Source organism: Chaetodon trifascialis, chromosome 23 (genome assembly GCF_039877785.1).
Source record: "Chaetodon trifascialis isolate fChaTrf1 chromosome 23, fChaTrf1.hap1, whole genome shotgun sequence".
Lineage (NCBI taxonomy): Eukaryota > Metazoa > Chordata > Actinopteri > Chaetodontiformes > Chaetodontidae > Chaetodon > Chaetodon trifascialis.
Window position 1 is genome coordinate 7,895,366 of NC_092078.1, and position 27,241 is coordinate 7,922,606.

At 43.6% G+C, this 27,241-nt stretch overlaps 1 protein-coding gene across 1 annotated transcript in view; it reads right to left on the minus strand.

The window, feature by feature from the left end:
* Positions 1 to 27,241, minus strand: part of arap2 (ArfGAP with RhoGAP domain, ankyrin repeat and PH domain 2) — a 111,178-nt gene that overhangs the window by 54,944 nt on the left and 28,993 nt on the right. Inside the window, exons 9-13 of the mRNA XM_070993119.1 lie at positions 21,991 to 22,097; positions 14,266 to 14,465; positions 8,134 to 8,219; positions 7,727 to 7,909; positions 1,685 to 1,859 (exon numbers count right to left, since the gene is read on the minus strand). Coding sequence (XP_070849220.1) covers positions 1,685 to 1,859; positions 7,727 to 7,909; positions 8,134 to 8,219; positions 14,266 to 14,465; positions 21,991 to 22,097 — 751 coding nt within the window. The remainder of the gene's footprint in view (positions 1 to 1,684; positions 1,860 to 7,726; positions 7,910 to 8,133; positions 8,220 to 14,265; positions 14,466 to 21,990; positions 22,098 to 27,241) is intronic.

Here is a 27,241-nt window from a genome sequence, read left to right on the forward strand (position 1 = left end):
CCTCGGTCCTCCTCGCCTGCAGTCGCTGGTCAGTTTAGTTGGACATCCATCTCCACAGGAAGAGTTTGGTTTGCTCCATATTTGTCTGTTTGTTAATGAAGCCCTACGACTTCCAGACACATAATGAGCACACAGGAACTGCCTGTTTGCTACACTTTTCAAATGGACAATACCATACGCGTGAATGTGTGTCTTCTCCCGCACCTCCAAGTAATGGCCATCACCATGGCGACCAGGTGACCCACGCTAGCAATTAGGAGTCCCTAACAGGCTCAGTGCCGGCGAGTGTGCACAGATGCAGTGCATACATTATGTAAAATACAGTCCCTGAGAAAGTCTCCCCGCGGCCCCGGCCGACGGCCCCTCTCGCTCCTTTAATCTAATACATTCCCATCATCAGCCCTGTGTGGAACCACACAAACAAAACACACCCGTCATGAGGAAGCCACAGAACACAGCACATCTGCGCCGTGCCTCCGACGCCAGTAACATGAGGTGGGTAATACAAAGGAGAGTTGGGCGAAAGTAGGAGAGAGAGAGACATAAAGAGAATAAGAGAGAGAGAGTTTTTTTTATTAAAACACTGGCTTCAAATTTGTGGGGTTTTCTGCCTTCGTTTCCTATTCATGGCAGTAAAAAAAAAAAAAAACAACCTCCCACTGTGCTTTTATAAACACGGAGGAACAGCGGTGAGTGAGAGTTTTAAACATGATTGGCCTGTTAAAGTATAAAGACAATGGGCTGAATATATGTGGCGCCGTCGGTTGTAAAAGTCCAACTCGCACGCCTCGTTTAAAGGCCTTCTCGCAGATTTATGCGAGTGTGTCAGCTCTTTTTTTATGCCTGACTCAGAGAATATATGAGTTATTCTGTTTCATAACTACTTTCTCTGGTCCAGCACCTCACCTGGGTTGAACACTGGCCATGGAAAAGTTTCTGGTATTCGAGCTTTTTCCCTTTGTTGTTAAATGAAAGAGTCTGGACAGTAATGGTGAAAGTCTGATTCTTTTTTGATCAGCTTTCCAAAACCATAAACATAAGAGCCAAGCTTGAATAAGCTGATTAAACAGAGAGTTTGTCCGCTCTAACTGCTAATGCTAGCATACCTGACTAACCTAGCTTACATTAGCAAGAGAGCATTACTTCCAAAGAGCATAGCTAACGACGTTCAAGCCTCAAATCCTTTTCCTTTTGTTAGACACTGTTTGAAAATATAAACTTTAAAGCATACCTCTGTGTGGCTGCTCCAAGTTCATCTTTAGGCATGTTAGAAGGAAATAACATGTTAATTGCATTGCATAGTCTTCTACATGGAGGGCTGAGGGTGCTACATCAGTCTTTTATATCACTGTGCAGCCGTCAAGTGCATATTTCAGAAGAGTTTTGGAGAATTATTATTTTAATATGAGTCAGCTGGAGGGATTAAAAAGCCAACTCATTGAGCTAGCTAGCTCAGCCAGCTAGCTACAGCTGATAAAATATGATGGCAACATTTGTCATTTCAGGCAACAAAAACTGGCGGTCACTGACCACAAAAGAAAACTTCTGTTTACTTCAGCGTGAAATCAGAGACCAACAGCTTTACATGAATCTCAAGTGGCAGATGTGCCAGATGATTGTAAACTGCAGGCGTGTTGTGCAGGAAGGGAAACAGTAACTGAAGGGGGCACCCGTGGTTGCTTACCAGAGAGCTTGTTCTGGTGCAGGAACTCCATCTGTAGCCTCTGTCCGGCGCGTTGGGCCAAGAGATACGGGGTGGAGACGGTCGGGTCCCCAGTGGCGCACATAACATCTGCCCCACTGAACACCAGCGCCATGGTCTGCAGCACATCAGGCAGCACCACAGCTGCACACAGCGCCTGTAAACACATAAAACAGGATGAAAGAGCGCATGAGGAGCTCCTCTGTAGTGAACACTCGCTCCGTCTGCTGCGGGTCTCACGAGGGCTCAACACCATTTATAAAGTTCTTCAATAATATACGTCCAGGATGATGCCTGATTTGTAATTTCAACATTTTTGGAGTCTTAAGGGTGATTTTTAGCAGTTGCTAACCTTATTCATGCAAGTCCATCTGTCACTTAACATTTCCTGGTGTGATAGGCTAATAAAGGCTGAATAACCGCAGTCACTGCTCATTACATTTCTAAGCAGCTGTCTACAGCTGGATTAATACCTTTAAAAATTTCACATAACCGACAATGAACCAGTGAAAATTCCTGGGAAAGCCAGTGTGGTCTCACTTCCTCGAGCATGAGCAGCAGCTTTGTGCTGCTCTGCGTGCGTCTGTGTGCATGGCAGGTTGATAGAGGACAAAGAGTCTATAAAGCGGCGTCAGAAAACCACATAAAGTTTAGAATTGAGTTTCGCCCGCTGATCTCAAAAGAGAAGTTAAAATAAGATCAAACTTTAATACTCCCTGTGGGAATCATTAAATCTCTAATCCCTGGGAAAAAAAGGAATATAGCAAATAAGAACAGGACAAATGGGCTATATTAAATATAATGAAACCAACAATTTCGGAGAAGAGAATTGTGGGAATCAAGGCATGAATAACAATGAGCTGAGCAAATAACAACAGCAGAGCATGCCGCTGCCGCTGCAAAGGGAAATACATGGAGCGAACATGCTGTATGAAAATACACCTAAAACATGCCGTGCAAAAAAATAAAAGCCGACATGCTAATTTAAAGAGACAAAGGGCGAACAGAGAAGGATCAGTTTGCCGTTTTTCCTGAGATTGAACTTAAACAATGTTAAGATTGGTTTGTATTGTGAAAAAGACAATTACATATTTAGTGTAAGGACACACACTTGTTTGTCTTAAGTGCTTTCAAGCAATGCTATAATTTGCATTTCACTCAACATGCAAGGTGTATTGAACTGCCAGATATAAAACATATAATGTATGTAATCTACATTAAAGTGCCCATAATCACACAATATGTTAGCACACACAACTTTGTGTTCACATACAGCATGATTACATTCTGCAGGAAGTACAAACAAGGTGCATGTATATAACCATTACCGCTGGATCAGTGTCAAGAGGAACCAAGAAGGTTTTGGTGAGTTTCATTTACTTGCTGTCGAGCTTGAATGAAGTGTGTTTCATAATGATAAATTCACAGTTTCTATAAATGGAGTCTGGTTAATTTGGCAAACGCACATTTCAGAGAAGAAGCATGTGATTAACGGCTTAAAATGGCTCTTACTTGTGCACAATATTTATCTGGACGATGTTTCACCTTATAGGTTGAACTGAGAGTTTTCTTACTTTTAGACTAGCTCAAAGTAAGTCGTAGTCTCAGTCGCAAATAAAATGAGCTTTTTGTGTAAAACAGGTAGGAGATAAAGATTAAAAAAGGGGAACTGAACCTGATTCTGGGTTTAACATTTTCTGCCATCTCACCCCGAATCCAACAAAAATTGAGTCAAAGAGGAGAAAGCCTGGGAGAGCTGAACAATCAAACTGACACCGAGAGATAAGAAGAAGAAAGAAATTCAATAGAGAGCCAAAGTTCTCTTCTCGAGAAATCTCTGTTTATATTTTTCTTACATTCCTATATTTTCTGTCTGTCTGTGCCTTAGCAGTGATCATTAGAAGAACTGCTGCTTAAGGCGCCTCTGCACTGGCTGCAGCAATCACCCGAGGACGCTGCCACGTAATCCTTAAACAAACCTTTGCTACTATAAATACATAACGCTGCATCCTTCTTTGAACAGCAACGGAAAGCCGTGCCTATGTACGAAATGTCTAGCCATGCAGACGCACTTTGTTAAAAGTATTCACCTGTTTCACGCGGTGAGCCGGCAAAGAGGAGCAAGATAAAAGACACAGAAGAATACAGTCTGACTGAGGAAAATATTTTCTCTCTCTGGCTGTCTCTTCCTATCAGTCCAGTCAATTGATGTGACATTGGGCACGATGACCCGCAACAAAGTGGATCAACAGAGGAGTCGAGTGGCAAATAGCGGAATTTCAACGAGCAACCTCTCCTTTCATCGGACTTGGACCGAGTCAGTAAGCTGCATCGATCTGCCACAAACAAGCAAGATCCGTCTGAAAGTGAGGCATGCCGAGGCTGCGCATATACACACAGACAAAGTACACACACACACACACATACACACACACACTAAGTACCTGTCAATATAACCTGCCCACCCACACAAAGGACCTGCACGGAGATAAGGATATTTAAGCATGTGCGTGTTCCAGGCACACATTCATTTATTTCTATCCGTGCAGCATCTCTGCAAAAACCGATTCATCTTTATCAACAGAAAACATGAAAAAAAAATGTATCATTAGTTTCTTCGCTCGCTGTCTTTGCCTTTCACACTCGCACACAAGGCGGGGTCAGATTATTGCAAAACAGTCCCATGCAACCTGGCCTTATTCTGTATCGTCTCTGGAAATGACCTTCCGTGTCATAGCAATTACCGCAGCCACTAGAGGGTTTATGTGATTCTGCGTGTGAGTGTGTGCGTAATGATATAAGAAGGTCCTCTGACACCCACCCCTCTCTAGGTCATGTGGCCTGCGGAGACTCCGTGGAGGTCACTGGGATATGAGCTTCTAATGGGGACCATGGGACTGGGAAACAGAGAGAGCGGGATAGAAAGAGGGCGTGAAATGACGACGCCGGACGAGGAGCGGAAACATCCGAGCAGAATGAGCGTGAATGGTTCAGATTATGTAAGAGACATATTGACGCGCTAAGGTATAAATCACCTGGCTGCCTTTTTCTTCTCATTTCATTACTCAAATTGACACTTTAAACGGTAATTTACTGCGTGTGTTGGGTGAGCTTCATGACCGCTGGGCCCATAAAACTTGTTAAAATGCCATCACATGATTTCAAAATTGCATGAATGTCAATGAGGAAAATTGCCAGTATTATTGTCTTTGTTCCAGAGAAGACTCCCAAAGGGACGGGTTTTATATAGTTTTTATTTTTTTGTATTCATACTTGTGTTACAGTAAGTAAGTGTGACACAGAACTGGAACAAGGCGTCCAATGAGATTAGACTCAGTGTCCTTGTTTATGTTAAAAATACTTTTTTTGTATTTTTTAAGGGGTTGCTTTTGATTTATTACTTTATGTTAAGATAAGTGGAACTGCTTTAAAGAGTTGTTTATTATTTAAACACACGTACACACATATATTGAGTCACGGCGTGTATAATTGCTCTACGACACACTGATCCCTATCAAATCTGTTGAGTCCATTTATAAAGGCAGACTAGACAGAGTGAACACAACCACCCACCTCCACCGTTCTCCTCTCTTCTTTCTCACTCTCTTTCTATCACGCGCACACGCACACACACACACACACACACACACACACACACACACACACACACACACACACACTTCTCCACTGGCCAAACCCCTGAAGGCAGCCACACACTCTGCGTCTGTCACACTTCCTCTCCTGCACCACCCTGTAAAATAGTCCCACCATAACAACAAATTCACACATCCTCAGTGGAGCGGCGCACATGTTCACACGCATGTACACACTCCCACACGCACACGCAAAAGAGAGCAAAGCCGCAATAAAACCAACCCAAGCGTTTCTGTTGTGGATCCTAATCCACTTTTCCACTTAGCTAGCTGGTGTATCTCTTCCTTACTATCCCCCCATCATTCCCTCTTTCTCTCTACATCTCCATCCTTCTCGTTCTACTCAGGAAAACAATACAAGGGGGCTGATCTGCGTAAATGCTGACGCAGGTGGAAACTTAGCCGTGTGGAGGCTCAGTGCTTTGTGCTTTTAAGACCCTAAAGAGGAAGCCAAGAAACAGGCCCTTTTTTCACTGGAGCAATAAACCCCAAACCACAAACTGGCAGAGATGGCCTTAGCCCCAACCTTAGGCCTGCGCTTGCGATCGATCCCCTTTGGCATTTTTAGGCCCATAGTGCTGCTTTACTGATGGTCAAAAGGTGAGGAAAATATGGTCTTTTCCAGGTTCACTGGATTTAGCAAATGGAGTATGCCACGTGTGATGTTTCTCAGAAGTACGAATCAAGCGATCATAGGTGCCCACCTATCATTGCATGGTCAGTGAGCTGCTGCGGCACTTTGCTCCAACCTTGACAGATAAATAAACATGGAACTAGAAACAGAAAGTCTTAGTTTCATGTATTGATGTTTTACTTACTGTACAGCAGCTAACCAGACCTGTAAACCCCCCATTATGACTGGGACTGTATTTTACCCTCACTTGCTGTCCTTCTGTTTACATATTTTCCTGTAAATCTCCCATATTTTCAATCTTTGGCTGTAAAGCTAACGGTAGGCATAACCTCCTATTCTGTTTTCCTCATTCCCCTCCAGTACAGCAGGGGGCAGTATGTAGAACATTAGCTGAAAGATCTATTTATAAGGAATCACTGACTGAAACAGCACCCAGCAAAATCTGTCAAAGTTAGGGTTAGACACCAGAAAATTTCCTGTATTTTCAAATTCCAGTAATCAGACATATGCAGCTAACTCACTAAGCAGCTAGCACGTTGTTTGTTGCTTGCCAATTTTATGCAAGCTACTAAAACTAGCAGGACATAACAGCTGAAGTACAGGATATCATAGCTTTAAGGCTAAAAGTACGGCTAGGAACAATATGACAGCAAAGTACAGCAAATCCAACTAAAGAAAGGCTGGTTGTTTATTGCTAGCTAATCGTATGCTAGCTAACACAGCTAGCTGGACACAACATTGCTAAACCAAAAATCACTGTCTCAAAATTTCATTGTCCGAATCACACCATACAGCTGAAGTACAGTATATCATAGCTTTTACAATTGACAGCTAATACATCTACAGATGTGTTGACTATTTGTTGCTAGTCAATGTTATGCTAGCTAACATAGCTAATCGAACACAGCACTTCTAACTTTGGATTACAGCTGAAGAACTTTAAAGCTAAAGTAGCCAATAGCATGCGAACAATGTTACAGCAATGGATTGCTTGTACATCTACAGATATGCTGGCTATTTGTAGCTAGCCAATTTTAAGAGAGGTAGTTGTATTTTTGGATACCTAAAAAACAAAACCCAACATGCTTTTCTAATGGTTCCCATGACAGCAGATCCTCTGACATTTCCAGTCAGGCCTGCACATTGAATGTTAAGCACTTACTGGATAAATCTAATGTATTCCACATATGAGATGCAGATGAACTTCCAGGCGGAGAGTTCAGCACTCAGAAAGAAAAAGAACTTCTGGCACAAGTTGACAGACTGATGTTGTCAGTGTGTACGAGACAACATCTAAAGACACAGTCAATGAAACACTAACCCTAACTTTAATGTCGAGGATAACTTGACAAAGCAGCGAGGGAGTTGGCGAGTTGTACATCTAATGTGCTTGAACCACATCTGCTCTGCTTGTTTACAGAGAAAAGCAGAGAAGACCCGCACCAGCACATACAGTATAATGTTGTAGGAAACAAGCAAACAAGTTCAGCATGTGGTTAGAAAAGTGCTTAGAGTGGGTTTAGAATCAAAGGCAAAGTATTTTTCTCCTCCCTACACAAATACTGGTCCAGAAGTGATACTCAGTGGCCTGTAAATAAAGAGATGAAGCTGGTGTGAGAATAAAAACAAACTAAAAAGCACCACCATGCTACCAGAAGAGAGGCTGAATACCTCAAATCATAGCTTCTATACCACCCGTTTTGAGGGTTTGAATTTCTGCTCTGCGGAAAGCTGTACCCTGTTGAGCTGCTCCAGGTCATCGATGCCCTCCAGGACCCTCCGGTACTTCCTCTCCCTGTACTTCCTGCGGATGAAGGTGGCACGCTGCTCTGCTGAAGCCCCACTGTAGAGTTCCTCCTCCAAGGGAAGATTAGCAGCCCAGAAGCTGTTAGCATCCTTGTTCCCCACCTCCAGGAAGAGCTGAGGGGTTAAGAAACATGGACAGGGGGACAAATACAGCTGAGAATCATTTCTATTAGTGGGATTTGACAGCTGCCAAGCCTCAAATCAGTGTATGGTTTGTCTTGTTGATTAGTCTTTCAGATGAAAGTGTCACGTTAAACCCTTTTGACAATACACTGGATGATTTCCAGTCAGAATTTATGTCAGTCTCACTCACAAGGAAAACATCACACAGTCCATACCTCCACCAGCGCATTACTCCAGATGCTGCTATCCAACTTCAAGCTCCGCACTTTGGAAATACTTGGGCCGAGGGAGCGGTGCTGGCCTGGTACAAGGACAGACAGTCGACAACACGAGTTCACAAACACACATACGCTCAGAAATTCATACAACCCTTGGGTTTGTACGACTCTCTCAATTAGATTTATTCAAAAGCACACGGCTACGCTTTCAGTTCCTGAAAAGTTCACATGAAAAACTAAAATTAAAAGCTGCACACTGTATATGCACAGAAATCTCCACAGTGTCTGAGCAAACACACACACCACATGTCAGCAATGGAGTAAACAATAAACAGGCAGTTACAAGACGGAGAAACGGAGCATGACTGGAAGCTCATTCTCTCACTCACAACAGACATATTTAGTCCCCTCAGCACTCCTAATTGGAAATGAAAGCACAGAACGAGGGCCATTAATTGCTAATGAATCATGAGTAATTCATTGTGTTTGTGGGTCGGCCTGTTTATTTGGGTGAACGAGAGGCTTCTGGGGTTGCTTATGGCCAAAGACAGAGCATACATGCATAATACATCTGGCAGAAGAGCGCTGTATGTGTGAATTATTGTCCTGTGTGTAAAGGCGGATAATTTTAGACTTAAAGTGATCTCATTACTGTCTTCTTTGCACAAGCAGAGCAGCTGTGAATGGAAATGTGTGGCCATGAGCTGTGAAAAGGCCGTCTTGACACAGATCTAGAAAGCACAGACACCAGAAAAAGAAAACTAACAAGGAATTTTGGACAACTAATAATAATACTCTTCCAATGTTACACACCCCACATAACTGATACAAAAGCACAGATTGGCTGCACCACCTTTCCGCAGTATGAAACACTTTCTTCAGATTATTTTAAAACTGTGAGCTCTTGAGTTGTAGTGCCTTTAATATGCAACACCAGGCCACTTTAATTGACTGGTCTAATTGCTCCCATATAGGATTGTGAATTTGATATGCCAGGCCATGTCCCATTGTGGTCAGGCTTGATGTGATGAAATGGTGAATGCATTAAGTACAAAGGACAGTCCCAGCTTTCCTGCCACAACAGTTCTGAACTCATATTCTTTTGTACATGATACAACAGCATTACACTGCTATACTACCTACATATTGTTTTCTATTTTTCAAGTTTTAAGTCCACGGCCACTTTTGTGTTATTTAGAATGAGCACCAATTACTCTAACTTTAGGTTTAATACAATTCAATTGAAAACATCCAAATATTTAATGTGATAATTTAAGTCAGTCTGTAGGTGCCATAAAGTCTGCATAGCTATGACAACATATACTGTGCAGTCTTATAATGTAGCTGAGTGGAAGCATGTATTGTATAAGATCAAGAGGACCAAGCAGTCAACCTTGTGGAACACCATACGGGACAAGCTGGAAATTTGAAACATGGAGAAAAGTAAGGAGGCATCACCAGTCTGGATGTTATGTACGATTGAACTCTTCATTTCTCAAATGAGTTGAACAAAAAACACGAAGTAAAAGAACCTGTTGGTTTAAAGTGATTCAGTAAAAAAAATCTGGGGGTTATTATCTTCCAACTCACCAACAATAACAATTTAATGCTTTTGTCCTTGCCGATCTGTTGTCAGTGACACTTTGTGTGTTTCAGCTGAGCCCTGTGATTACACATTGAAGGGTTTGCCTTCATCCACAAGGTTACTTCAAATATTTTGTGGAAAAAGTTCATGTTAAAATGTCAAGTGTGGATGCCTTAGTGTGGTCAGGCCCGTCTTAAAATCTGGTTTGTCCAAAGTCACACTGAAAAAAGAGGAAAAATCACCGTCTTTGAGACCAAATCCATCTTGACAAATAAATGCCAGAGAGCAAGATTTCACTTTTGCCTGTGAGTGCAAATACTTCACTCCGGGCGTCCGCTGAATAACTACGGCCACGCTTCATCCACTGAGCCACAAAGCACCACAGGACCATTTTCACTTATGTAAGGGTAATGAACCTGAAGAAAGTGTGCAATCGCACGTGCCACCGGGTGCACGGTGAGAGCCTCCAGTATAAATCGCCTGTTGTAAATGTCTTCAGCGTTCTGATGGAACCACAACAGCACACAAAAGGGCATTCCCATCACAGGGGCTCTCACAAAAAAAGTGCCCGACCCGCAAAGGATTTCAAGCCCAATTAAAAACTTTCCCTGCGACAGTTCACGGAGCACTTTTCCAGCCCCATGTACTCGTGTGCCATTTTCCCCTCACTCAGTGATGAGTCAGAGGGAAACAAAGAAAAGCAATGAGCGCTGCGTTTGTGGGTTGCCATGGCAACTGTTGCCAGCAGACGTGTCTGCGAGTTGCATCCTGGTTGAAAGGAGTTTACTGCAATTACATGTGTGGAGAGGGGCCTCTTGATCTTTGGAGTAATGTCATTTCCTCTGCTTGGTTGGATTGCATAGTGGGAGAAAGGGCAAAGAGAGGGAATGAAAGGAACAGAGTAGAAAGTGGGACAGCTTCGGCTCCTGGGAGGTAAAGTTACAGGTGAATGTGGGCTGGACCAGGGTCAGAATGAGGGTTTATGTCTTGGGTTAACTATTGAAGACAAACACCAACAGGAGTGGGACGAGGCTATCGTTAAAACTGCACGAGCATTCATATTCTTGCATGAACAATGGATCAAATATCAAAGGTGTCACTTGCAGTGTTGGGAAGCTATTTGGAAATTACATGAAGCTTCACAGCACTGAGGCTACTTCCAGAGGAATGTCGGAAGCTAAGCTACAGCGACATGGCAAAAGCACTTCACTACATCTAAGCTACTTCTTTAATCCTTCAATCCAAGTCAGAGCGATCTCAGCAATCAATAAAACAGTCAGTCAAACAGATCAGTTGCTAATTAAACAATGCGCTGTGCTCCCTGCTCCAAAACCAACATGGCAACACAAACAAACAAACAAAAAAAAAAACATGTGCTCCACATACTAACAAAAAGCAGGTGTTGACAGTGTGTGTATGTTCATCTATGTTTGTGTGTGTGTGCGTGGAACCTTTGCTTGCATGAGTATAATCAATTCAGACTCAAGCTCAGTTTGCAGGACAAACTGTTAACTCAAAATTTAATAACTCCACTCCACTGCAGATAAAGAATAACAATCCCAACTCCCTTTGGATCCATCCCTCGCCGTCTGCCATATTTCCATCAATTACACTCGAAGCAGAGACGGTGCAGCCCAAGGATTGGTTCATGATGTCCAGGTCACAGGGAAGTACTTATGTCGGCTACGTGTACGTCGATTGTGTGTCCAGAAACAGGACTCAAATTTAATGCTAATGTTGCTATAAGCCTGCCGAATGTGAAAATAGTTGTTCCAACAACTTTATGAAGTGACAACATATCAAGTTTAAACCTTGTTGCGTTGCCCCCAAGTGGCCAAAAAACCTAAACCTAAATTTTCACCAGAAAGTATCCAGATTATTTTAGAAAGCAGCTGATTATCCACAGTGCTGCTTCCTGCTGCAAGAAGACACCATAGTTTCAGCAAACAAGGTCCTCTTTTGACAAGAACGACTCACGTAATGAAAACTTTCTATTTGCGTTCCCACTTTCTAATAGAAAGGGAAGAGAAAAGCGGGAGAAAACACAAAGAAGCGGCTGATTAGGAATTAAAGTGACAAACGCACATGGTTATAGTGAAGAACGCCTGTGCTGCGAATAGTTTTTCTCACCCCGGTTTTTGGATGATTCTGTTTTTGATCAGATTCACAATAAACACAGATCATCTTGTTTTCATAAAACAGAAAATAATGGACCTTAACAGTCCTTCAAGTTTCCTCCGCAAACAAAGACAAAATATTAACAGTCTGCAGCTTCGCACTTTGATGTGCAGCTACAGACTATTAAAATTCATTCCGTCTTGGCACAAAAAGAGGAAAGCCAATGTGGGATCATTTTCACCATTAGCCTTCTCATTACTTCTTTCCTCTTTCTCTTGTTCAGCATTTCTCTTTATTGTCCATGACATGAGAGCGCTAATTAAAAGCGTGAACAGTCATTGGTATTCCAAATGGATCGTCACCTAATTTAAGGAGAGCACAGTGTGAGGACAGCTTCCTCGTTGCAGATATTCAACCTCTCTCTCCCAGCGTGTCGACAAAATGTAATATTAAACACCCCTGCAAATGAAATCATTTAAGGGTGTTTGAAAAGGGATGTTGGATATCTGATGCGTACCAATTACACGGGCTTTGCAGAGGTGAGGTGAAGAATCGCATTAAAACTTATGGCTCTGGGAGAAATCTCGGGGCCGGAGAAGATCTGGAGGGGGAAGGATGAGTGGATAGGAGCATGCAAGAGAGAGAGGGACAAAAAAAAAAGGACTACACACCAACCAGATATCCCTCTAGATCGAGCATGGCCGCTGCTTCTCTCTAATCATGTTTAGAGGGTCAAGAAGCAGTTTGGGATCCCCCAAGTTCTCGCCTGTGGCTTAATCTTTGTTGTCATTTCATCTGAGCCATCCAGCATTGCCAAATAGATTAGAGAGTCCAGAGGCCAGACGCCAACTCCCATAAGCGGCTTATCACCTGAGAACTTATTCCAAAAGAGCCTCTGGGTCAGAGTACACACTCACACGGACACAAACACCGGGCCACACATACAGATTAGGAATTTAACAGGCCTTTTACTTTAGCATGTTTTTCACTTCATATGAGAACATGTCTTCATCACCGGTTCCCAACTATTTTGGTCTGTGACAGGTTGAATAAGCACGTCTGTGAGCTGTGACTAAGCAACGGATGAAGAACAAGCAAAACTCTCCAAGTTAGATGGAAAGATTGTGAGAAAAGCTTAATAAACAACATGATTAGGGAGGTAAAATAGTAACGACGCGTGGTTCAATTGGAAAACGTAGAATCATTCATAGTCTGGAGGGTTCGACACAGCAGGTCAGCTGAACACTCATGCGGCTCAAACTCCCTATTAAACATACATGACAGATAACGTTTCAAGGAACAATCAAGTAATCAATAAATAATGAATGAGTGTTTACTCAGGTTTAATTCCCTCATAAACTACAGTAAATACTGAATATAAACCTCACACAATTAACTAAATCTTGACCTGAATATGAGAACTTTGTCTAATTTTTCCTGCAGTTGGTACCAAATTACGTCATCTTTTTCCAGGATACTTCCTGTAAAGACATGATGTAATAACTTCCACTGTGCGTCCCCGTCATTCTTTAATTTCTGATTATGGATACCTTAACGGGCGTCATCCCGTTCATACCATGGGCACTTGCCATAGGAAAAAAAAAAGGGGCCATTAATTTGTATTTTCTTGCGTTTTCCACAAACCATAACTCAGCTTCTCCGGTAACACCTGAGGGTTTGACTAACACCTGGATCAATCATTCCCACACCATAAGGTTCTTATGCAGTGTTTCCATGCTCGTAGGCACACAGAATATATTGCAACGTCGCATGGACATCGATTTGATTTAATTCTCCTGGTGTACTTTCTCCCTTTTCTTCTCAGCTTCTCAGTCATCACAGTTTTCACAATGTCAAAACAGGTTAAAAGAAACGCTCATTGTCACTCATTGTTGTAATTAGCTCGTTAGCATGTTGCAATTAACTGTAAACAGAAGCTTTGACTGCGTCCGTGTTGCTGTTACTCGTTTAGACACAGGCTGTGCAGCCTGTGCGTTCATTGAGAAAGGTGAACGTTTTCACTGGAACTGCTCAGTAGGTGTCCATTACCAGGAATTAATGGACACCCTGCAGCCACTCAGAATTCGCCCAGACCATGGTATGATGGGAAATTATAGACCCATAAGGTGTTTCAGCTTTTTCCTGTTTTTTCCTTTACATTTATTTTGAGACAACTTAGGGGTCCCTGCTCACAGATGTGGAACCAGCACTTTCAAAACTATCTTATAAAAGGTGTTTTGACAGACTGCTTGCTTCCATTCACGCCTCGCTGTGTGCGGGCAGGTAGAGTATAAGTACACGCGGGGGGTTGTTTACAGTGCGCTGCATGTACAGTATTGTTGTTTATCGGTGTGTGAGCCTGCATCCAGCGTGAGTTCGCATCAGAGAGTTGATGAAAGCCAAGACTAAAGAGGTTTATTTCTTACCTGCGCACTTCTTACAGATGACCACACCCAGGTTGACGGACGCCCACTCCGGCTGGGGGGCGCGACAGTCGGCGCAGCTCCTGTTGGCCTCGTTGAACCAGATCTTCTCTGCCACTTCATAGTCGGAGAGTGTCTCAGCGATCGATTCTTGGACTGCTTCAATCCACTCCTCCTTCTCCCGTTCTGACTCGGCCGTGAAGCTGCAACAATTGATTTTTTGCCCCCACCCCAACACATGCCTCACTGTTATTGATTTGATTTGAGAGAGCAATTAAACAGCATAGTGTAGCTTGGCAGGGTTACTGGGGTGTGCAGTATCTGGAGTAGTTTTGGGGGGTTGCTGAGTGTGTATGCCTATGTGTGATTGCAATAGATTTGGTGAAATTGATAGGGGAGTGGGAAGAGGGGGTGACTGGGCAGATAAATCAATCCGTCTCACCTTGCACCACTAAAATCTATGAAGTGCTAATGCAGGATATTTTTCAGGATATTATTTCTATATTAGACTCAAGAAAGTCGAGAAATGGTGATGGAAAAGAGTGAAAACATTACACATTTGCAGCTTGAATGTACATTTTCAAAAGTTACATTTAACACTCTTGTGCAGGTGCAGACTTAAAGGACCAGTGTGTATAATTTAGGGAGATCAACTGGCAGATAAGTATGTTTTCATTAGTTTATATTCACCTGAATGTAAGAACTTTTGTGTTTTGACTATCTCATAAAAAGCTCTTTATATCTACAGAGAGAGTGGGTCCTCGTCTAGAGAGTCCACCATGTTGCACCGCCATGTTTCTACAGAACGGACAAACCAAACACTGCCTCTGGAGACGCCTTTCACCTTGATGAAACCCAGTGATGCTATACATACAAGAAATCAGCTTTATCCAGGAGTTTGGCTGTACTGTATTCTTATTTTCCTTTTCTTTTTTTCTTCTTTCTGTTTTAACTTTTTTCAAAGCCTCCTGTGGACAGGTGTTGGAAATTAGCACTCTGCAACAAAACACTAAACAATGCTTCTGGTGGTTTTGAGTAATTGTACGTTGCAGTCCCAATGCTATTGTTGTCCATGTCAAATAAAATGAAAAATAACTCTAGCAAGCAGTTTCTCTAATCCCTCACTATAATTAAGTAAACAAAGTTTCTCACGTACATGAAATTTTAGAAATCAGGTTGCTGCAGAAAGTCAACAATAACCGAGTTAACCACAAGTGGACACACTTAATGGTATTTCAGACACCTGTTTGGTGTTGAGGAAGTGGCCTGCACAGAACCCTGACTTCACCCCATCCATAACCTTTGGGATGAAGCGGAACACCGACTGTGGGCCAAGCATTACTGCCCAACATCAGTGCCTGGACTCACTTTTCAAAAAGCTGTCCCAGAAATGGAGGCAGCAGTGGTGTCCACAAACTTCTGGCCATATAGTGTAAATTGTGTCACTCTCTGTCTGTCACTCCATCTGTGTCTTACTAGTTTTCCTTTTAGACAGCGCGCGCGCACACACACACACACACACACACACACACACACACACAGGATTGATGGAATATGTCAATTACTGTCTAACAAGACACCCCGCAGGGACAGACAGCACAGGTTTCTAGTGGGGAGGATGTATTTGGAGGAAGTTGCTGACTGTATTGAGCATCTCAAATTTAGCTGAATGTATGTGTGTGTGTGTGTGTGTGTGTGTGTGTGTGTGTGTGTGTGTGTGTGTGTGTGTGTGTGTGTGAGAGCTGAAGCCAGAGCGAAGATAAGAGAGGGAAGCAGACAGCAAGAGCGACAAAGATCAACAGGAAAAAGAAAGGAAGAGAGTCGTAGCTTGACTGAAGGAAGCATTAAGACAGGAGAAATGGGACCACTGGTCTCCATGGCAACATGGCGACCAGTGTAAAGTCAGACGGAGGACGAGGTGGGTGGGGGCGATGGGGAGGAAAGTTCCGCCCGGAGCAGAGGATGCGCACCGGGCCGACCTCGCCCAAGTAACCCAGCAGAGATCAATAGGTTGATTGAGTTCAGCCGGTCTGTGCCAACCGGTCTCTGCCTGGAGCCCGTCGACAGAGGCAACTGCTCACATCGTCTGCTGAACTCCAACATGGCCCCCGAAAAACACAAGGGAGCGAAGAGAGGCAGGAGGCGGCGGCGGGGTACGATGAGGGTTAGGTGTGCTGTGAAGGCCGGTCTCCGCAAAATAAAGTAGAGCTTTAAGGGCAACAGGTGGCGGAGGGAGAAATGTGAAATGAGGAGCCACCAAAGAATCAATTCAAAGATCTCAATCAATTCCTCCAAGCCACTCAGAAATTAACATAAATGTAAGAGGTGGAGCAGGAGTAAAATTACTGTTTTACAAGCTGGCAATAATAAAATTGGTGGCTTTGCTCTGATTATAAATTTAGATAGAACTCCAAAGCTGTTCGCAAGCACCGGTTTTTCACGAAAATTACAACTTCGAAGGAATCCCTCATATTGTGGAAATATGTCAATCACCCTCACAATCGCAGGCTTCAGGCTCCTTCCCGCCCACAAACTATAAGTGCAGAGCTCTCATGTTACGCTGGCCCCACGCTGGAGGATAACCGGATAGATTTTGGGTCTGATCCCGCAGTGTGAGGGGTTTACAGACGGGCCTCAATCATACCAAGTGGATCAGATTCTCCCTGATTTCAAATCTGAAATATCAAACGTCAGTTCCTGCGAGATCAGAAATCCCTGGAATCACCCTGAAATCTTTCACTATAACGGCCATTTGTGTGCGGTTCTGCCTCACGACTGAATCATCTGGTGTGTTCCTTCTTTTGATTAAAACATGGAAAATCTGTTCTGGATCGTTATGTCTGTGGTTTTGACAGATTTGAAAATCCTTTGAGCACCAGGCACAATTCCACGGTGCTCCCTTGTAATTATGTGGATAGTTATGAAAGCTGGAAGTGAATTAAGAAAGCAATTAAAGACTCAGAAAGACTCAGAAAGTCCAGAGCAAGCCCCCAATCTCTGTCAGTTATTACCATGGACGACAGAGCAGAAGAAGATCGATGTCAATCTCATGGCCAGAAGATGGTTAGCTTAGCTTAGCATAAAGAAACGAGGGGAGACAGCCCGTCTGGTCCTGCCTGCAGGTCCGTTCACACTGAATGCGTTAGGACGAGATGCTGTCGTGGTGCTGTGAACGTCATGCTATAAAGTTTAGCTACAGCAGTGCTTCTCAACTCCGAAAACACTGGAGCTTCTTTTCCATTTGCCATCAATTTACATAAAACTTCATTTTAAAAAATAAATAAATAAACTACAGTGCCAAGCTAGAACCGTCTGTCCGTCCACTCTTGGGCAGTTTGAAAAGACGCAGTGCGTCCAGTGGGCTTGCGCCGCATACTCTCACGACTCCTGGATACATCTGGGCATTTCACAGAAATCCACATACTTATGCAGTTCGCACTCACGAGATGCTCATTCAACTCGATTTCAGCCGGCCTACATGACCTTCATGGTCCGGACTTGGAAATACTGCTCCTTACAGCCGGCTTCAAGGTTCCCTGCTCACCCGAGGACCTAGTACCAGTCCCCACTCATGAAAATGTATTCTGGATAATGACAATTAAATTGGGAAATCCAATTTTCATGTGCGCTGGCTTGACAGACTTTCTTAAATTCTCGGTTAAAGTCGGCATTAAATCTTAAGTTTGAAAGTTTACTTGCACTGGTGTCCTTTATCCTGACTGCTGTTTAAGGCGTTCATGCTCTGCTGCCCGCCAAGGTTCACATAAGAGAGGAGATACCGTTCTTCTTCATGAAGTATGAATAGCTATACGGTTCCTTTGTATGCATGCATAACGTACATAATGGCGAGAGAGTCAAGTGGTTTGTGGAAGTGTTTGTTCAACAACACTTGCATATCAAATATTAGCGCAGGCAATTAGTACAAGCTGAGGAGGTGACATGGCAACTTGTCATTTCCTTTGCATTTATCACCGAGAGAACTGATTGCTTTGATATGTGGGTGATCAATACAGCCTCTATAACGACCTTGCTGTGAAACGAACAGATCACAGTGCACTTCTAAAATCCACCACCCACCACCATTCAAAGACGGCCCTATGCAGCTGCTTTCTTGGATCAAATCAATCTGAAAACGGGACTCCAATTTTGACACCTCTGAATAAAATTTGGCTTCACAGCTACAGCCAAAAAAAAAAAAAAAAAGAGTTATCCGATCCAAAGTTAAAAGGATGTTACATCAATCATTACGGCCAAAAATATACAAGAGGGATGTTAACATAAGGTGAAAACACTGGCAGATATTCAGGAGAGATAAATCAGTCAAACAAAGTTGGATTAAGCTTCACTAAAGTGGTGTTCAGGAAGGTATTACAAGGTAAGAAAGAAGAGCTGGATTCAGAGAGTGAGGTGATTTTAGACTTGACTCGAAGAAGTTTTCAACAGTTCAAACGCTCAAATCATCAGATTTGCTTGATAATTAGATGTTAACGCAGCTCCTGTGATCAGAGCTCTCTCTCAAAGAAGCGCCTGATTGAAGGATCGGAAGCAACTCAGGGACAAACTTTTTAAAAAGAGTTTAAACAATCCTGAATCTGACCTCAGATCAGTGTCAATGAAGCGACTTCACACAACTGACCTCAGAGTGATTTGGAGCTCATCTTAACATTGCAATCAGGTCATATTTGCAGTATCATTGTAAATATAAATGAGGTCAATTAAGGTGCAAATATGACACCAATATCCAACAGTGAACCACACATGCTCACCAACACCGACGCTTTTTCTTTGAAGGAGGTCAGTTTATTATCTATTAATCTGTGAAAACAGCTGTTTTCTGTGGCTCTGAGGGAACTTTATACACTCTGGGAAATGACCCTGCAGATGATGAATTCAGACTAATGTATTTGCAAGACTGAGACTGCTGAAGCCTGGTATTAACAGACAGGGGCAGCCAGTCATCCTTTCAATGAGCACAAGGACATATGAGCAGTGTTTTAAGATGGGTTTGAAAAATGCAAACTATCCCTCAAAGGGTAATTTTCTCCAGATTACAAACACTGTGATATCTACCAATGCGGTGCACAGTAGTCTTTCTTCCTAATGCCGCCTTGATACAGTGGAGTTGTATGAACCAGACAGAAACAAAACAAACCAGACAAAAATGGCTTTTCTTCAACATGCCCTTGAGCTAAGCATTTATCTGCAGCTTTACTTTCGCAGACCAGCTTTCTGATCGAGAGCACAAAGTTTGTCTTCTCTTCAAAGTTTCGTGTCTTTGTCTGGTAACATCTCCTCTCCTCCCGGCCTCATTGTCATTCCCCCTACTCATAAAAGTCCACTATTGCATCTACCGCAGCGGGCCGAACGCTCTGTCCGTTTAATGGCAGCAAAACAATGGAAAAGCCAAAGTGAGTCTGCACAGCTTAAAGTGATTAGATGAGTTTCTCACTAATCCCCACCTTGAGCAGGTAGGAGAACGCTCCCAGGGCTACCAATCGATTTGACACGCACGCACGCGCACGAGCACACGCACACACAAACTCATGCACACAATAAAACCTTTTCAGCAATCACCTCATCAAAACAATTCAGGAGACCTGAGCTCATTTTAATTCCACCTCTTTTTTTTTTTTTTTTTTGTTTCACACAAAATGGCAATTACGTCCAACGTATTAACGAAGCTGCCAAACGATGGGACCATTAAGGGAGCTGACACAAACACATCGATCGGACATACAACAGACAGGTAGAGGAATGAGCGGGGGGAAAAAAATCTTTACACAAGGCAACGAGCAAAAAAGACAGGGGTAAAAAAAGAAGCGAAAATAGTGAACAAGCGCACACAAACAAACAAGCCGTGCTTTGTCCAGGCAGCTGTGACGGTTGTATTCTAAATGGGCCATTACGGCACAAACAAGCAGCTCGCTCATTGATTGCAGGCCCTCAGGGACTGGAGTCACCTGAAAGGCTTTGTGCCCTACAGAGGCAGAGATACCTGCACGAAGCTCCCAGGGGACACTTCATAAAGAAAAAAAAAAATCCTAATCGATATTTACTGATTTTTGTACAGGACCCTGTTCTCATGTACCGTGTTTATTGCAACGACTAATAAGTCTGCGATGTGTGTGGTGGGCGCTGTTTGTGAAAGGGATTTGACAGAGAACACAGAGTGCTACTAAAATGCAGTCAAAAGAAACTTATGAGCCGACGGCAGCTGAGGGCTCAGGCTGGAGCCGGACCCGGGCCGCTGCAGCAGCTTTAGTGCGCAAACCACAATGTAGCATCAATTTTAAGAGAGAAAATACTGCAAAAGGAAATGCAAATAAAAGCATGTGTGCGCTCACAACCACTATGTAAATATTAGCTGTTGGTTCGGTAAAAAACTTCACAACAAAATGCAGATCAACAGTGTTTTTGAGTTGTTTTCAAACCTGTGCTGTTCAGTCCTGTTCAGCTGAATCATCTCTGAGCTCACTAATATGAACCAAGATGTAAACCAGACCGGCGTCTACCTTCTCACTCCGGCCCCAGACACTAATCAATGAGCGGAGCGAACACATGGCTTTCAGTGATGCAATCTGGTTTGCTTGATTTCTCCCAGAGTGAAGAGAAACTGAATCAAAACACGTTCACAGCTTCAAACCAGAGCAAACAAAGGGAGAGAGAGGCTGCAGACTGATCTCACACGCCACAAATCCACAGAACCAAACAGCTGTGAAAGGACCCTGAGGATGCTGACGAGGCTCAGGTCAAGTCACAGACTGAATTAATAACAACTGTCCAACGAATGACATTCAGACTGGGACAGATGAAGCAAACCGCAGCTATGAAAACAATCTAAATCTCAGCAATTTGTTCCAAATAGGCTCAAAATAATAAACAAGAACTGTCATTCTTCTGTTCTGAATTAGCAACACAGCTGCTTTTAACTTTGAAATACATAATGGGTTCGCTTCGGCACATTTCTCTGAAAAGAAGAAAAATAGAAGACGGATAAGTTCAAAGCCTTGAAAACATTCTGGCTTGAATTAATCCCATCAAATCTCCAGGTATGAACCAAAGACACGCTTCTGAAAAAAATAAAACAAAATAAAAAAGGCCAATCTGATAAGACTGCGTGAATATTCATTCAGCACGAGTACACTAAACTCTTATCACTCTGTGAGACTCTTAATACCTTACATGTATAAGAGCAGATTAACCAAAATGCTCGTCCTTGCCTTTCAGCGGTGAATATGGATGCTTTATGAGATGCGATTATTGAGATTAAAATACAGTGAAGCAAGAGCCTGAGTGTACGTGAAGGCCATTTTCTTAACTATATGGTCGAAATGGGACAATAATGCAGCGAGATTTGCTTAAGAGAGGAACGTGAATGAAGTTTTGACACCTGCTGCCTTCTCCGGGAAGATTTTAGACAAATGAGGAAGCGTGCTGCAACGTCAGCCTGTTTAAGTGCATCGCTCTGAAGGCTGCGTGCGAGAGATTCCCTCGCTTAACACTCCTCTTTTAGACGATGGAAAAAGCAACGAGGAGCGGTGGCTGTTGAGCCGAGATCAAACGGAAAGAGAGCACTTTTCTCTCTCGCGCAAACACACATGAAAAGGCACATCATGAATAGCTCTTTGTTGTGGGAGAAGGGGACAGAGAACTCAGACAAAGACGTGCACGAGCGTGCAAATATATGCACTTAAATGCACGCACATACACAGACGGGTCCAGACGTACCAGAAGTTCTTGAAGGGCGTGTTGATATCAAAGCCCCTTCGGTCCGAGTCTCTGATATTTGCAGCAGTCAGTTCCACCTCGGCAATGGCCAGACCTGCTTTATAGTCCTGGAAACACACAAAGAGGGAGACAGAAACTCATGAACTGTGAGGTTAGATTAGGAGTTTGATGAGAAGATTCACACCGCTCTCATGTCTGTGCGTTCAGTATGGAGCGAGAGGAAACAGCTAGCCTGGCAGCTCTCCATGTAAAACTCAAAAACTCGCATCTTAAATGTCTATTTGTGTGTGGAATAACCTTGCTAATTGGCAAGCTTTAGCGGCGCTGGTAGCCAGGCTAGCGCAGACATGAGAGCGGTATCAAGCTACTTTTGGCAAGGAAACAAACAAAGTGCATTTCTCCCAAAATGTCAAAGTAAAATAAAACATGAGCTGCTGCACTGTGCTGAAAGAGACTCACACTAAAGCACTTTTTCCACTTTTATTTTTATTCACCACAGGCAGTAAGAAAATCCACTAACAAGAGCCTCTAAAGCTAACTAACAAGTGAAATCTCGTTTGTTGAATCGGTACAAAAACTGAAGCATATTTACTGTTTTATGGGGGGTTAAGAGTCAGTTTTTCTTGGAGCATTACATTTTGATTTCTGTACAGATTTAACAAAGGATAGAAAATGTGTGAATGGTCGAGTCTCCCGTCTCCAGTTTTTATTCCAACCTAACCTGACCAGCTATTTGCTCCAGCTTCATATTTCCCACACCAGACATAAAAGTGGTCTCAATCGTCTCATTTAACTCAAGAATTCAAAGATGCCGATTGAGGTGGCCCGGGACTCCAAGCAACTGGAAGCAGACTCCAGGGTCGACCCAGAACTGGGATTATGCATTCCAACTGGCCTGGGAAAACCCTGGGAGCCCCCAGGAGGAGCTCTGGGAGCAAGAAGCAGGAAGCAAAAGAGGGGGTGGACGGCAAAGAAACACATCAACTGAGCACTCGTTTCTGCCTTTAATCACTTTCTCATTTTCAGAGCCAGGTGGCACGGTGGAACAATGGTAACACTGTCGCCTCACAGCTAGAAGGTCCCGGTTCGAATCCTGCTGTGGGCGCTGGGGGCATGTCCTCCACCATGCCCTCGGTGCCTGCTGCTCGAGGAAAAGGGGCCTTTCTGTGTGGAGTTTGCATGTTCTCCCCGTGTTCACCTGGGGTATCCTCCATAAAAATACCCCCACTAAAAACACGCACGAAGATCACCACCTGACCAACGGTGACGACAATGGAACTGGTCCCTGGGCGCCGCTGGCAGCCCACCGCTCCTGGCCTGCCGCGGAGGAAGGATCCTCCCAAGGATGGGTCAAAAGCGGAGAAAGAATTTCACAAATGCATGGCGAGCGTGCAGTTTCCCCCCCTAACTCTGCATGTTGTGTGTAAAAATTTGTGATGAATAAAGGAAATCTTAATCTTAATTAACAAGATTCCCAAAAGGCCCTGCAAATGTTAGGGTCCTTCACTGTTTTTGTCCAAATTATAGACCCTCCCTCATAAGGTGAGATCAACAGGTGGCATCACAACTTCTTCCAAACACGTGGCTTGAATGTCATTTGGTTTAAAGAAAACAAGCAAATGCACAGCTTCCTGTGGTCTGTTTCGGACTTTTTTAGGAAATGGACCTGGACAGAAAGTAAGACGTGTGAGAGGCCCGCTGAAAATAGTCTGTGACAGACCAATAACGCGCAGAGCAGTCGGTGGCGTTTTCTCCTTCTCGACGGTGATCCACAAACCAAGTCTGAGTGAGACATGTGTGTGTGTGTGTGTGTGTGTGTGTGTGTGTGTGTGTTAAGAAAGAAAGACAGGCTATAGTGTGTGCTGCTGCATTGAGTGTGTGTGTGTGTGTGTGCGTGTGTGTGTGTGTGTGTGTGTGTGTGTGTGTACAGTACCTGTGTGAAACAGCAAAGCTCTGCGAAAGGCAAAGGTGCATCTGGGGAATCCAAACCAACCCAAGCTTTCAGCCTCAATGTTTTCTGAGGCCCATTTCAGAAATAGGGGTTAGATGCAGAGGCACCGTTTTCATAAGCTCCACTATAACTCTGCATCACCCGCTCCCTTCTCCACCTCACCCTCAACACTCACAGCAGTTTAGACCATTTTCTATAGCCTTGAGCTCTGAGCTGAGACACAAAAAAAAACAGACAGGAAGACAAAAGAAGCGCGCCTACACCCACACACATATAGGCACAACATCAAAACAGAGCACAAAAACACAGGCAGGCAAACTTACAGTAGAGAGAAGTACAACACACTCACACACACACACAAAACCAAAAACGTGAGTCACAAGAAGGGGGAGAGAAAGACAGCGAGAACACAAACAAAGGGGAAGTGGGGAGAAGGCACAAGTGAAAGGAGGTCTTGGTAATCCTTACAGAGAGTGGGTGAGACGGGTGAGGTGTCAGCGGAGCAGTCGACAGAAAGAAAAGTGCGTTTGTGTAAGAAGATCCAGAACAAAAACAGGATCTACGCCAATACTCCTCAACAGCAAATTACAAAACGCGGCCTCAGCGAGAAGCGCTAAACGCCGCCATGCTGTGCCAGCTATAAAGCATGTGTGTTTTCTGTGCTAACTGTTCTTCACCAGCAAAACAATTTACACTAATTACACCAAACAAAGAGAAGAAAATGAATCGACACCATCTTTGTTGATTGGGCACTTTTTTGGGGGAATGCATGGCCTAGCAGAGCAAAGACGTGTGTGTGTTTGTGTGTGCGGGGGAGAGCGCTGCCACGTCTCCTGCAGAATTCTTCAACTAATTAGCGACAAACTTCTCAGCGCAGCCAAATTTCGCAGACTGCAACACACGGAGGAAGTCACTTAAATATTTGCCTGCTGCAGGATTTCCAGCCTCTTCCAGCGTTGTGTGGGTTGGTTCAATTGGGGCTAATGTTGTCAAAATCTTCATTTGACCATCATTAGCCCCAATTAGACCACTTCAAACAAATTTAGAGGACTGTTCGGAAAGACTGAAGCAATTATTCTCCTTTCCGTTGTGCAGTTCTGCACAATGAAATCGAGACGGAGCGACAGGCCTGCGTGGAGATCAGATCCTGTGAAGCATTTTGCGTAATTAAGACACTCTGAGGTTGGAGGGAGATGACATAAGAGACAGACAGAGAACGATAAAGACTAGAGAAGGAGCAAAGAGAGCGTAAGTGAGACAAGTGAACTCACCGTATGGCCTGGTCCTAATTGAGCTAAAAGTTTTGATGTGAGGGCTCTGAAGCAGCAGAAACTTGCCCCTCTATCCTATCAATTATAACCACGTACAGTCATCGCTCTTTTAAAGTCAGACTGTTCGGAGGTTTGAAGACGCGTGACGCGATAATGAGAGTGCGGGGATGAGCCAACCTCATTCAAAGCTCATTCTCACCAACCCATTCGGCTCAGCTGAGGATCTTAAAGGCGGCAGCAGGCGGCTGTAGCTCAAACACAGTTTGAAGAAGCGGTTTACATGAATTACTGCGAAATTGCCCTGTTTTCCTGGCTATATGGAGGAGGAAGAACTGTACTGCATGTGCACATACATGCTGTCTGAATGCGCGTGTGTGTCTCTGCTGAGAGGGCAAAGCAGTCACCTATACCTAATGACCCTCATCCCTCTCAGGCAGCCAATTAGAGCGCTGGGTGTTAGCGGCCGTCCAGCCCTCGCCACTCGTTACCTACCCAATATGTGCTGTGGCCTTCTGCCCTCTCCAATTAATTCACCAAGGATGGAGGGAAGGAGGGATGGGGAGAGGAAGGAAAGGCATTAGAGGTAAAAATAACTCACCCAATTACAACAGTCAAGGGGCAGGTGGCAATAATGGTGCTTATGGGGGTAGAAGGGAAATGCCCTGAGGCAAAAGTTGGGGAGCATGAGTGATTTCATGCATTTCTGTCCCTGCATTATATTACATAAAGACTGTCAAAGATCTTCATCAACTCAAATCAAGAAAATACATCATATTACCGCTAAGTGTGAGACAAAATGGAAATTCACTCGCACCTGAATCGAATAACCTTAACCTGGTAAGTGCTGAGCAAAGGCCCACGCTGAATATGCAAGCCATGCATCCAATTATAATTTCTTTCAAAGCTTTCCAACCTTGCATTGTGTGAGTCACTCACTCTGAAGCGCCGAGCAGCTCTAAAAGGAGCCAGACAAGCAAAGGTGGCCTCTACTATCTGCCGTTCCATGTCCACTCAACAGCTCAAGACGCTCTAAAAGCATGCACGCAAGGCAGGTTTAAAAGAGCACACAGTCAATGGAGGAAAAAAGCTTTTATTTTAAGCATCAGGCGGTGAGACAGGGAGGCCAAGGACAGCGAGGATCGACGGACAATGATTGGGGGTAAAAAGGCAAATCAATCTGTCGAAGACAAAAGAGGCAAATCGCGACTTCATGCCAATTTCTGTTGAATATTTTAGGTGAAAACTAAAAGCTATACTCTGACAGGATTTCTGAAAGTCATGTCTTTAAGTGAGGAGAGGTTTTAAACTGCAACCAGCAGCCAGCAGGAGTCAATGAGTTGGTCTGACTGCTGCTTCAGTGTGAGTTTAGCCGGGTCGGTAAAGAGCAAATTTGGCAAAATAAAAGCTGCAGAGGAGAGTTTCTAATTACAAATGAGTCAATTTCACGCCAACCTGGCAGGATCCGGCATGAATTATACATTCGTACAGATCAAACTTTGTAAATCAGATTTAATATTTAAAGATGAACTAATCAATAATTTTTAAGCCATGCTAGCAACATGGCTTAAGCCTTGGCAGCATGGGTCAGTCCATGCACCACTTTGGTCCAGACTGAAACTTCTCAGAAATTGAAATTTTGACCTCGACAGTCACCAGAGGACAAATCCTGCAGAGTTTAGTGGTGATTCTCTGACTTTTCTTCCAGCTACAACAACAGTCAATATTAGATTTTATCCAATACTTTGGTTAATGTACAAACACTTGTACTTTGAGATAATTACCAAATGTTAGCATGCTAACTTTATGCCTAAACTTTTGCATAAGATTGCCTTGTGAGCTTGTTAGCGCAAAGCTCCACTTTGCCAAAGCCTCGTCAGTTTTACTCACAATTAATCAAAAGACTACGTGTTACATGAAAGGTACCACTTTACTGCTTTGGTTCACTGTTAATGCTCTATTCAGTGTGGTTTACAGCTGATGTTTTGGCAAAAAACTGAGTGGCTAGCACCAAATGGAAAACAGGCAAAGT